The sequence below is a fragment of the Sciurus carolinensis genome, chromosome 4, assembly GCF_902686445.1.
Source record: "Sciurus carolinensis chromosome 4, mSciCar1.2, whole genome shotgun sequence".
In the NCBI taxonomy this organism is placed as follows: domain Eukaryota; kingdom Metazoa; phylum Chordata; class Mammalia; order Rodentia; family Sciuridae; genus Sciurus; species Sciurus carolinensis.
The window spans coordinates 71,567,226-71,579,754 of NC_062216.1; the positions used below are offsets into that span (position 1 = coordinate 71,567,226).

General features: G+C 41.9%; 1 protein-coding gene across 1 annotated transcript in view; it reads right to left on the minus strand.

Annotated features, from left to right (window-relative positions):
* Window positions 1–12,529, minus strand: part of Ano2 (anoctamin 2) — a 352,538-nt gene that overhangs the window by 271,132 nt on the left and 68,877 nt on the right. Inside the window, exon 3 of the mRNA XM_047550120.1 lies at window positions 4,188–4,286. Within this exon, the coding sequence (XP_047406076.1) occupies window positions 4,188–4,286 (99 nt within the window). The remainder of the gene's footprint in view (window positions 1–4,187; window positions 4,287–12,529) is intronic.

Genomic DNA, 12,529 nt, shown 5'->3' on the forward strand with positions numbered 1-12,529 from the left:
GGTACAGAAGTTAACCCACACCACAACCCTGGGAACCATTTCAGGTTAATTTTTACAAACACATCTTACCCAGCATACCAAGCTATATCCTCCTCATCTGCTTAAAATACCCACTGTGAGGTCAACTACAAGCCACTGCAATCTATGAATACATAGAGGATCTGGGCCATGTGGCTGAACCTGCAAAAGGATGCCAGAACAGTCCACCTGTGTCGAGTCTGGGACTCAGAAACACTGAGGAAAATCTTTTCTTCTATATCTGTAGCCTGTAGGAGCAAGACAAGGCTTAGCTTCACCCTAGGCTCCCTAATCCACCAGATTGACAAGACTGAGTCTGTGCTCTGCTGATGGGCTGCTGTTGACACAGGCTTCGATCACCGCTCTGAAGTCTGGGTCTGTGCACTTTTCCTGTCACCCTGTGATTATCAGCTCCCTGAGGGCCTGAGCTGTTTCCTTAGCCTCAGTGCCTCCCTAAAGACTTCACACAGCCGGAGCTCCAGCAGTGCTGGCTGCCTATTTGGTCAGGAAGGAAGTTGACTAGGGGACTAGGAATGGAGTGTACACATAAAAATGTTTGAGAAAACAGACACAATGACAGACCCCTGCAATTCAACAGCACTCATTAAGAATCGGATTCTTACAATCACCTTCTAAGAAAAATAGGGCAGGTATCATTATGCCCAAATTACAGATGAGAAAACTGAGGTTCTGAAAGAGAAAGTGACATCTCCAAATCACACAGTCAATAAGGGCAAAACGGAGGTTAATAGTCTGAGGATTTGTCCAGTGCAGTTTCCATCATATTGTGCTGCCAGAATGAAAAGGCAGGAGGGAAACCCAGACATGGCTGCTTTGTAATATGTCCTTGCCTATGTCACCTCATTTACAAATTCAGATGTAGGTCTGACCTAAACTACAGATGGTAAGTTCCAAATAGGTGGTGTACAGGGGCACTGAACCTCCAAGGGCAAATAAGTCATTTATGCAAAACTATGCTCTGAAGATATGAACCTGAGAAAGGATAAAGCAGAGACCAGAGATAAGAATGACTTGAGGGCTGAGCCTGGGAATGAGGAGATGGTGGCAGAGAAACGAGAGGTGCAGAGGTCTGGTTGGGTATGCAAAGACCAGAGAGGGAGGCTAGGAGAGGAAGTTGGTAGGGAGAGAGAAAAGGAGAAGGAAAGCCTAAGAGTGAAGAAGGTTGAGGAAGAAGGCAAAGAGGAAAGGCAGGCTAAGAGTTGGGGCTGAGAGAGGGTGTGGAGAGCAGTGACTGAAATAGGGGGTCTCTGATGACTTCATAGCTGTGGTACGCCTGCTGCCTGGGAATGTTTCTGTGCAAGGATATGAGATGCCCAGTTGCTATGGTGACACTCTGCCTGAAGAGGCTCTGGGCAAGAGTCTTATCAACTTGGACCTTGATCTCAGGCACATAGCTCCTAGGGATAGAGGAATTCTGAGCATGCAAGACAACCACAATGTTTCACCAGCACTGCTACTCCTGAACTTGCCCACTTAACAGTAACTTTAGACAATGGGCTTCTTGAGTGTTGCACAGAGCTCCTAACATTGCACATTGCAAATGTGGAAAGGCTACATAAATGTTTCTAGTCCTATAATTTTCTTGAGCACAAAGAATAATGCTTCTATTAGTCTTTAACTTGATTATGAGACCATATATAAATAAACTCACTGGAACTGTTCTTTAGATACTGCCTCTACATCAAATAGCAGCAGCTATTTATCTTCATATCTCTGTGTGTGTTCTTTTTCTTAACCCTTATTGCCCCTCACTGGCACCACAGGTTCAGTCATGCAGGTCACGGCAGAAGGATAGAAGATACACACTCCTATACTTCTAGGTTTCCTGCTACAGGGATCATCTTTGGAGGCAGAAATGTCATGGGATATAGAGTTTTGCTCACCTTCTTTCCAAGGATCAGCCAACGAAAATTAAAACTGAAAACATGATACAAATAGAATGAGATTAAGAGAGCATTAGTTATTGAGATAAACCAAAAAGAAAGGAGAAGAATATATTGGAACTAGAAGGAAAAGAGAAGCAAAAGAGAAATAAAAGGTTTGGCCAAGTTAGGACCCCATCAGAGGGAAGCAGAAGCCTCAAGGCTGAGATTTGGGTCACATTGCCAGGAGACTGGGAGAATACCAATGGAGGGTCATCAAAGGTCTAGAACAAAGAAGGTGCATGCATTTGAGGACAGTGGTATTAGAAATGAGAGGAAGACTAGGAGATGAGAAACACAGCAGTGAGATCAAAGGAGGAAAGATCAGTGCACCCTTGTGGACACTCAGGCATGCAAACCACCCCCCTTCAATTTACCTTTTATAGGCAAAATGTTTGTAGTTGATAGTCATATTTTAATTTGTTCATTGTTCAATAGGCATTTGTCCATCTGTCATTGAGATATTGCCCATCTTAATAAATCTATAAGAACAGAATCTATGCCTTCTTTCTTCTCAAGCAGGGGATTCATGATGGCCCAGTCACATGCTGGTAATTGAGGAGTTATTTTTGATGGAGATAGTAGATTGCTGGCAATGAAGATGATATTAGCATAGCCAACAATGTAAATCAAAATGGTGTTTGTTAATTTGGATATGAAGTATCCCTCAAAGACTCATGGGTTGAAGGCTTGGTTCCAAGTGCAGCAATGTTCAGCAGTAGAAATTGAGGAAGTAATTGGATCATAAGGGCTCTGATCTCATCAACAGATAAATCCATGGGAAGTTTCATAGCTGCATAGACTATTGGAAAATGGTGAAAACTGTAGGAGATGGAACCTAATTGGAAGGAGTGGGTCCTTGGAGGTTGTCCCTAGACCCTTCTTTTCTTTTTGCTTCCCAGCTGCCATGAGCTGAGCAGCTTTCCTCCACCACACCCTTCCTGAATAATGTGCTGCCTCATCTCAGGCCCAAAACAATGGAGCCAGCCAACCATGGACTGAAACCTCTGAAACCAAGAGTCAAAATAAATCTTACCTCCTTTTAAGTTGTTTTTCTCAGGTATTTTGTCACAATGATGAAAAACGGACTAACACAGTGTTACTGAATGTAGTGATTCTACCAATAGTGGGAATGGGGATAAGAAGGCTGGGATAATAGTGGTAGTGGAGAAGGCAATAAATGTGGGGTTCTATTAATGGTTGGGAACATGAAAATCATGGTGAAGATAGTTAGTATGATGAAAAGAATCCCTGCAAAACTGTTACCACTTAAGAAACAACATTGCAGGAGTATGAGAGAGACAGAGTTAAAGAGAAAGGGCGAGAGAACTTATCCACAGATCACTCACAGTTAACTAGAGTACCTTCTGGCCCAGGACTCTCCCTAAGAGACATCTCAGTTGGTCAAAGTCAATCACAACCACTCATTTCCCCTACAATGCCTAATTAAAAAAAAAAAAAAAAAAGTAAAATCTGCAAATACATTTCCTTTCTCTTTGGAGCTGTGTTTGCTAGATTTTGTTACACAAGGAGACATGTCACCTAGGAATTCCATGGGGAGATTTTTAAGTTATATATAGACTATTCTAACTGAAAACTATCGACAAACCATCTACACTGTATGGTTCTCAACCCAGGTGTGCAACTGAACCTCCTGTTTTTTTTTTTCACAATACTGATGCCAGAACTTCATTCCATACCAACTAACTGAATCAAAATCCCAGAGATGGAACACTGGTCTGAACACATTGAAAACATTTCCCAGTTCACCTTCCATTTCATGAGAGAGATAAGTGAAACACACCATTGCACAATCTTCAGTGCAAAACAGGTATCCCCACAGTAAGTTTGGTGCTATTTTCCCTGCACACTGATGATCCAGTCAGCATGACTTGCTGTCTACTCTCATTGCTATATTCACTCTAGAGAAATGTCTGGCATTTCTGGGACCCCAAGAAAAGCAGGAAAGGAGGTGTAACAGAAATGAAAAATGGGCCATGTTTGGCTTCTCAGGAAGAACAGCCCAGACAGAGCTCTGAAATGGAAGGATCTCCCTCCTCATACTTCCCTGTCCCACCCACCTCATAGTCACATACTTAGGATCCCCAGGGAGCTTAGTGTGATTTCAATTCCACAAAACCCACATCCCACCTGGCCTGATTCCCAAACTATTTGCATCCATTCAGCCCTCAGGAAGCCCAGAACCCAAGAGAAACATTGTCGTACTTTTTTGGTGGGAACTTTGATCTTCAAGAATTCTGCCTCTCTGGTCAGCACCTGCCATGGGGCGTGTATCCGGACAAAGATGGATCCCTGGCTTTTACTCTGCAAGGTACAAAGAGGGAAGAAATGAAAACACTTGTAAGGACATAGCTTAAATTCCTAGTTCCCTAACTCTAGAAGCCCAAATTTGTTGTCCTTCAGTTTCTGCTTTTTGTTTCCTTTAAACTTCACTAGGAACCAGTTCCTTCCCACCCATACCCAGTTCATCTGTTTCAGAAATGTGTTCATCAAAAAAAACATAGGATAGTATTCCAAAACTGTGGTCCCTGGAAGTTTAGAGACTTCAGAAGGAAAAAAAAATTGAAACAATTTTGTTCACAGATTTGAAACATAAGCAATTATAATTTTCATAGAAGTTGCATTATACTCTTAATAACAATTGGTCAGTTTACCACTGCTAGCATGCAGCAAGCAGCCTGCAATTTGTCTTCATCCACATGTTTTTACTGTTCTTTGTTCAAGTTTTTTTTTTTTGTGTACTGTGTTATGGTTCCAAATCACACATGTGGTCCAGCTAAACCTAAGAGTAGTGATGTAAATAATAATGCAAATATTATCAAAAACAAAAATCATAAGCAAGGCTCCAGTGAGAACATAGAACATGAATCAACATCCCAGAGCAAGTGATTGTGCCATATTGGTGTCATTCAAAAATGAAAAGGAACTGTGGTGGTGAGTATTAGAAAATTAGGTTTTATTAACCAAGTAATCCATTTGGCCTTGACTGTCTATTACAAATATTTGTCAGATTACAACAGTGATTCATCCTTTTCCTCAAATGAAACCTCAATTTTTTCCAAACACACACAGAAAAAGAAATACTCTGTTATTAATTTAATTAATTTTGTCACTAAAGAATAAAAAGGAAAAACAATTAGGAAAAACTGGCAAAATTCTTATTATTGGTGAGATACTTCTAAAACTATCTAACTGCAAAACTCATCGCCAATATTGTGTCCAGAGAGGAAGAACAGGCTGATAATTATTCCTTCATCAAATGGTGACTGGAAATTACCATATATCCATGCAGCATAATGAGAAGATGCTGGTATACTGGCCCATGTGTCATTTACATTAGGATAAAATGGCTGAGGGACAGAGGGGAAATCATGACTCGGCAAGGGTGCTACACAGAGAGAAGTGCTTCATAGCTTCTGGCTCCATTTACCCCCTGAACACCCATGCTCCAGGGAAAGGTTTTCTGAATTTTTTTTTTAATTTTTGGTACCAGGAATTGAACTCAAGAGCATTCAAACACTGAGCCACATTCCCGACCCTTTTAATTTTTTATTTTGAGAGAGGTTTCACCAGGTTGCTTCAGTCTCACTAAGTAGACGAGGCTGCCTTTGAACTCTTGATCTTCCTGCCTCAGCATCCAAGCCACTGGGATTACAGGCGTGCATCACCATACCTAGCTGAACATGTGTTTTATGAAGCAGGATTCACAGAGATCAGTGCTGAGAAGGAACTGACTATTTACAGCAAACATAAGCAGGTGTTCCTTTTGAAAATCATTCTCTGGCTTCATTCACAGAAACCAGGTTTTGTTCAACAATAATGCCCTCTCATCTTGGTTTAGTTTTGAAGATAATGGTGGAAACCATCAACTCACAGCCTCTAACTGTGCCTTTCCAGTGTGCGGGGCAGAGAAACAGATGGTGTGTAGAAGATTGTTCTCTCCACTGAAGGACACTATGAAGCTACATATGTTTTCGAAATGAAGATAAAAAGATATTTTATGGCATTCATAATGCAAGGGAAGATTATTTCTATTATATTTTAAGTGTTGGCCCTATGCTCAGTAATTCAAACGTTAAGAACGCGTCCCAGTACAGGAATGAAAGCCTATGATTGATAAGGTAGAAGAATGAACTAACTAAATAAACTAAGTCACAAGACAATTGGACCATAGTGTGAAAGACTCACATAATCTACGGTTTGCAAGTACCTAAAAATAATAACAACATCCATGATGCACATTTATTGAGTGTGCATCCATGATGCACATTTATTATGTGCTTGAACTGATCTAGGTGGTTACATGCTTTAGCTCACACAATATTCACAACTGTGATGTGAGGCCAGTGCTAGCACCATCTCTATTTCACAGCTAAAGAAACTAAGGCAGAGAAGATTTAAATGATTTCCCAAAGTTATACAGGCAGTGTGATAAAAATACTTTTGAAATCCAGGAAGATTTTACTCTGGTGGTTTTCTCCTCTCATTAGAGAGAGATATACCATGGTTCTGAGAGTAGCTAAAAATCACATCCAAGGGTTGTAAAAACACAAACACTCATTTTCAGACTATTCTCAAATCACAGGGTAGATAAGGAATCTGTGTGGCAGAACAAAGATTGAAGTACTCAACTTTCCAGCTCCCAAATATGGCTTCGTCCTGACAAAATACTAAGTGGCCTTTAGCAAGAAATCGCTCTAATTTCCACACCCATCTTTGGTTGGAATATCCAGGACTACTAGACAGAGTCATTGATCATTTGCTGCTTTTCTAGCTGTAATTTAAGCTTTTCTGATTCAGTAAAAATAAATGAAGGATAAGAAAAGAAGCCATCTACAAAGCAGTCCTGCAGTCCCAGCTCTCTATCATAGCTTCAGAATTGATGCTTTTGATGAAAGATGGCAAATAGTATCATCCCTTTCACTAAAAAGAAATCAAGACATCATTAATTATAACATATTATGTTTTGCCTTTATTTCTTAATTGGGATGAATGCCTTTTTAACCTTATCTAGACTTGGTGGTTTGGGTGTGTGCCAAGTGTCCATTAAGTGGGTGCAGATGTTCAAAATTTGAGAAAGAGTAGGGAAGCCAAGGGTCAAATTCCATGACCTTGGTGGCAGACTGCTAGCTGTCCCCTGACAGCCATCCTCATTCTTCTTTTTTCCAGTACTGGGGATTGAACCCAGAGCCTCAAACATGCTAGGCGAGTGCTCTTCTACTGAGCTACACCCCCACTCCTCATTTTCTTCATTTCTGACTAAGTGGATGACCATCTAAAATCAAAAGTACATCTCCCTTGCAGTGAGATATTTCCATAACAGTAATTCTTGGCCAATGTGATGTAGGTAAAAGTGTGAAGCAGCTTCGGGCAGCCTGCTTCAAAGACAGCAAGCAGATGCCCTTCATCTTCTTGCCTCTCCTTAATCTGCTGCCTGGAACATGAATATAAGCATCATAGACCTCAAGGTCAAACTCCAGGCTAGCAACAGCAAAGGGTCAAGAGAGAAGCTGGGTTTGGCCCCATGGAGTACTGTAGCAGTCCTGGACTGCCTCCTAGATTTTTATGGAAAGATAAAATTCTACCTCATTTAGCCATTATGATTGTAGAGGCTCTGTCCATTGTAGTCTAACCTTATCCTAATGTAAAATGACTTCCCAATCTGGGGACATTAATTTTCTCCAACAAAGCATACTGCATGTTCATTTTCCCCAAATAGAACTTGTTTGAAATGAAAATAAAAGCTGGAACACAGTTTTGTGGTGCTAACATCTAGTCATCGTATTCCTTTCATGTCATGCAATATTGTTACCTTCTTGTAAAATGAAAACCATGGTCTGATGTGAAGTATTAGCTGATGTGAAATATTAGCCGGTGTGACTAGCTTCTCCTGAAGAACAAACAAATGCATGAAAACCCCTGAGCAGAAACATCACAAAATGCAGAAGCTCTTTTTCACTCACTCAGGGATCTAAAATTGGAGGTTAATGTGTGTGTTTTTTTAAAGTGTCCTTGTTCTCTATGCCCAGCTGATGTTCATTCTGTCACTTTGGGAGTCAGATTCCTTCAGGTCACGTAGAGGGATGGAAAGAACTTGGAGCTGCTAATTCAAACAGATTACGATTTGTATCCTGGATTTTATAGCTATGGGACCTTGGGCAAGTCACTTAACCAAATGAGCCTATTTCTTTATCTGCATAAGAAAAATGAGAAACATTGAAAGACTATTGTGAGGATTAAAGAAAAGTAGGTGAGCTGGACATGGTGGTGCACTCCTGTACTCCCCACGGCTTGGGAGGCTGAGGCAGAAAGATCGTAAATTCAAAGCCAGTCTAAGCAATTCTGTGAGACCCTGTCTCTAAAAAATTATAAAATAGGGCTGGGGATATGGCTCAGTGGTCAGGTGCCCCTGAGTTCAATGCCTGGTACCACCCCTCACCCGCAAAAAAAGAAAAGTAGGTGAATCCTTGCTAGTGTGCCTGGGAGGGAAATGTTCGGCACAGGACAGTTGCTATGGGATGATTACCTCTGGAAGGACTGCATTTTGGCTGCAGGAACAGTATCTAGTTCTTCTTTTGTATTTGTCAAGCACCTAGCAAAGTACTACACATACATCAGGTCCTGGACAAAACCAGCTCCTGTTAGATTAAAATTGTGTAATTTAATCAGTTAAGTAATCCTGGTTCCTTTACTGCCTTGCCCTTTTAATCCTATCAGTAGGATTTTTAAAAGGTCCCATGTGCCCTAAAGTAATTCACAGGTTCAAAATATAGCATATATTCCAATTCACAATAGCCAAACTACAAAACCAGCCCAGGTATCCATCAATGGGTGAATAGCTAAAGAAAATGTGGTACAAATACACAATGGAGGTTTATTTAGTCATAAAGAAGAATGAAATTATGTCATTTGCAGGAACAGGGATGAAACTTGAGAACATTATGTAAAGTGAAATAAGCCAAACTCAGAAAGTCTAGTGTTTTATGTTTTCTTTCATATGTTGAAACTAGAGAGGAAAAAGAAAAAAAAAAAAAAAGGTGAGAGGGGGACCTCATGAAAATTGAAGGGAAGCCAGGCATGGTGGTGTGAGCGGCCTGTAATCCCAGGAGTTCGGGAGGCTGAGGCAGGAGGATCACGAGTTCATCACCAGCTTCAGCAAAAAGTGAGGTGCTAAGCAACCCAGTGAGACCCTGTCTCTATAAAATACAAAATAGGGCTAGGGATGTGGCTCAGTGTTCAAGTGCCCCTGAGTTCAATCCCTGGTTTACCCACCCCCCAAAAAATATTGAAGGGAGATAGGGAGTACAGAAAAGGGACCAGGGGGAAGGAGGAGGGAAGGGAAAAGAGGAACTACTGGGAATGATACTAGTCAAATTTTCTTGTTATACTGAATACATGTATGAATATGTAACACTAAGTCCCACCATTATATGTAAATATAATGTACCAATAAAAATATGGAAGTATAAGCATCTCCAGAATTCAAGAACAAGGTCAGAAAACTCTGAAACTGGCATGGAAGTTGGCAAAAAGTATAAGAGATTGGAGGATATAATCCATCCCTAAAAGAGGTTTCATAAATAAATAATGAATAATCAATATGGCTGGAGGAGCTCCCAGATCCCTTTAGGCAATTAAGATTTAAGTTTGTGCAAAATGAGCTGTAACTATACTTTGGTTCTGGCCATCAGAGAAAGGAAAACCAGTATAAATATTTCTGCAGGAAAGCCTAAGCATGTCCATCTATGGCACACAACCATTCCAGGGGCAAGAAATGTGATTTCACATGTTATGACAGAGCAGGAAATTTCTCCAGCTCAGTGGAAATGTTCCACAAAACTATGCAATGCCTTTGACTGTGATTCTATTTTCACAAAGTGTTACAAAATCTGTTTCTTCAGTCCTAGGTACCCAAGAAGAGGGTGTGAGTATTCTTATCAAGAGAAATGAACAGTCCTCAATCATAACCCTCCTATAATTTATGTTGTCAGTTGGTTTCCTGAACCTGTTCACCACTCAGTCCATCAATAGAGAACTGGCTTCACAAAGAGACAAAATCAGGCCACCAGCTCAAACCTGAGTACTGCCTAATCAGCCAGTGTTTTGCCATCTCCTATCCTCCCTTTCTTCTAAAGTTGACTCAGTATCAAGTCTGATGACATGAATATTGTCTGAGGCATCAGCACCTCTCTAGGTCCTTCCCAGGTTGCAGTTGCACAGCCCTCCTCCTTGGTGTCCAGCTGCTCCAGCCAACTTCCCACCTCAGTACCCCCTTATGCCCTTTCTCCTCCATTGCAAAGTTCTCCCCACCCCCAGTCCCAGCCAACTCCTATTTGGATCTCAAATTAAATATTCTTTCCTTGGGGTGGGCTTTCTGTGCCTCTGGATTATAGTTGGTCCTCTGCTCTTGCCTGCATAGTTATTTGCCCTTCTCCTCCATAGCAGTGACCCATCATTTCAGTCATGTTGTCATTAGGTATTGACACCTTACTGGCTGGACTGGATGCTCCAGGAGGATGGAGAAAATGTGTATCTTATTGATTGCTTTGTCCTCAGCAGCCACTACAGCACCTGGCAAATGTAGCTAATGCTCAGTAAATATTTACTGCAAATTCAATACACCTGTTGATTCTATTTGGCTCCTGTGACCACTTTCTAAAAACTGGCAACCATAGCCCAAAAAGTAATTGGTATATTGCAGTCAACAGAATTAAATCTAATTTAGTTTTGAGGAAATAATTCAATTATTTGGCTTTTCTGAATGTTTCTCTCAATGCCACTAACTAAAGTCACTCAAGTCTCCACCTGATCATGAATTTTATAAAGAGTTGAGAGGGCTTCTCCAGTTCTATAGGCAGCTCCAGGTCCTCACTGCATTTGCAGATCCCTGCTCTCTGTGCAATTGCACAAACCCATGCCGGGGCTCATGAAAGCCAACCTGGACAGAACTGAAACTGGACAGACCTGGAATCTCTCTTCCATAATTATAATCTTATAATTATAGGGGTATTATTACATTAAAGAGAAGGATACTCTGGAAAATAAAAGAGACTTCCAGTGTAAAGGTTTTTGGTATCTTTACTTGTCAAGCATTAGAGTGCTATGGTGTCATTCAACATCCCCATGCTGACAGCTCAGGGCTGAGCCAGCTTATGGGCACAGAAAAATTTCATATGAGTGAACTGATTTGACCTCAGGACTCTAGAGCCAGAAAGCCCTCCAGGGACACCAACATTCCTCCAGAACAAATGAAGACCTGGAACCCCAGATGGGTTGTCTGGTCTTAGACATATAGCTAAGCAGTAGCAGAGCCAGGAATGGAATCCAGGTTGCCTGGCACCAGGATCCATTCACATTGCCCATAAGGAACAGGCAATCCTGTAGCACCTTCCTTCCCAAAAGATTAGGTAACTGGGGCTGGAGAGTAGGATGAACTTCCACCCCCATCTGCCTCTCTCCAGCACTCTTGTTGCTGCTTCAGGCTCTTGGTGAGATTATGCTGATTGTTTGTCTTCTTGTAATCCAAAGATTGCATGTGGCTTCACAAGACCACGTCCTCCCTCTAGAGAGATGAGAGTGAATTTGAAGCAGCCCCAGCCAAACAACTGGAAACTGATACTCCACAAGCCTCCTTTTCCATAGTCTTGCCAAGCCACCTCAGTGCTGACCCCAGAGGCCTCCATGTACTCTGGTCCCAAGGCCTGCTGTGAGCTGAGAACATCAGCTGCAGCACATCATGGCCTGAGAATGGAACTGTCAGAGGAAGGGTGGGGAGAAGAACATGGAAACAGCCAAAGGGGAGAAAAGGGAGACAGGCTCCCTTAGTCTCCTCCAAGATATTATCAACCTATGTACCTGGGATTAGCAGGGACCAAAAATACATGGTTCCACAGTGAGGGTGAGAGAACCCCAGGGAATACCACACTCTCTGATCACCATGGTCAATGCTTACACAAATGGAAGAGCTCTACTAGGCAGTGTTGAGGTTGGGGCCAGGGGGCCATTATTATGGACTAAAGAGGAGTGTGAATAGCCTTGGGATGGAGGACCTTCTGACACAAGAGCAGATTCATCTGAGATGGGTCTCACAACTGTGTTGCTCAAGGAACACCATCATCTATCTATGTCATTGCCTTAACCTCCAAAGCCTTAACTTCATTGCAGCTCCAGAAACTTCCAATATATGATCATGGACCTCCCAGAGATGCCATGACTTGGCATTAATCACAGGGAAGAACTCCCACTCAGCCACTCTTGTCATACTTCTGGACACCAAAATGGGTAGACACCCAGAAGAGATGATCTCTGGAACTGTCACCATAGTCTACACTCTTTGTAGGGCCTCTCACTGCACTCCAGATAGGAGTCACCCAGGAAACACTGAAAAATCCAACTGAAGAGGAAGCAGCAAGTGGCAACCCAGGAAAACGGGACTCAGATCCACCACCACAAGGACTGAGAGAACCTACTCCCCACTTAATCCCTGAGCTACAGATCCCTTGAGGACAACTCAGCACCCTGAAAGGATCCACATGGGTGGTCAGCAA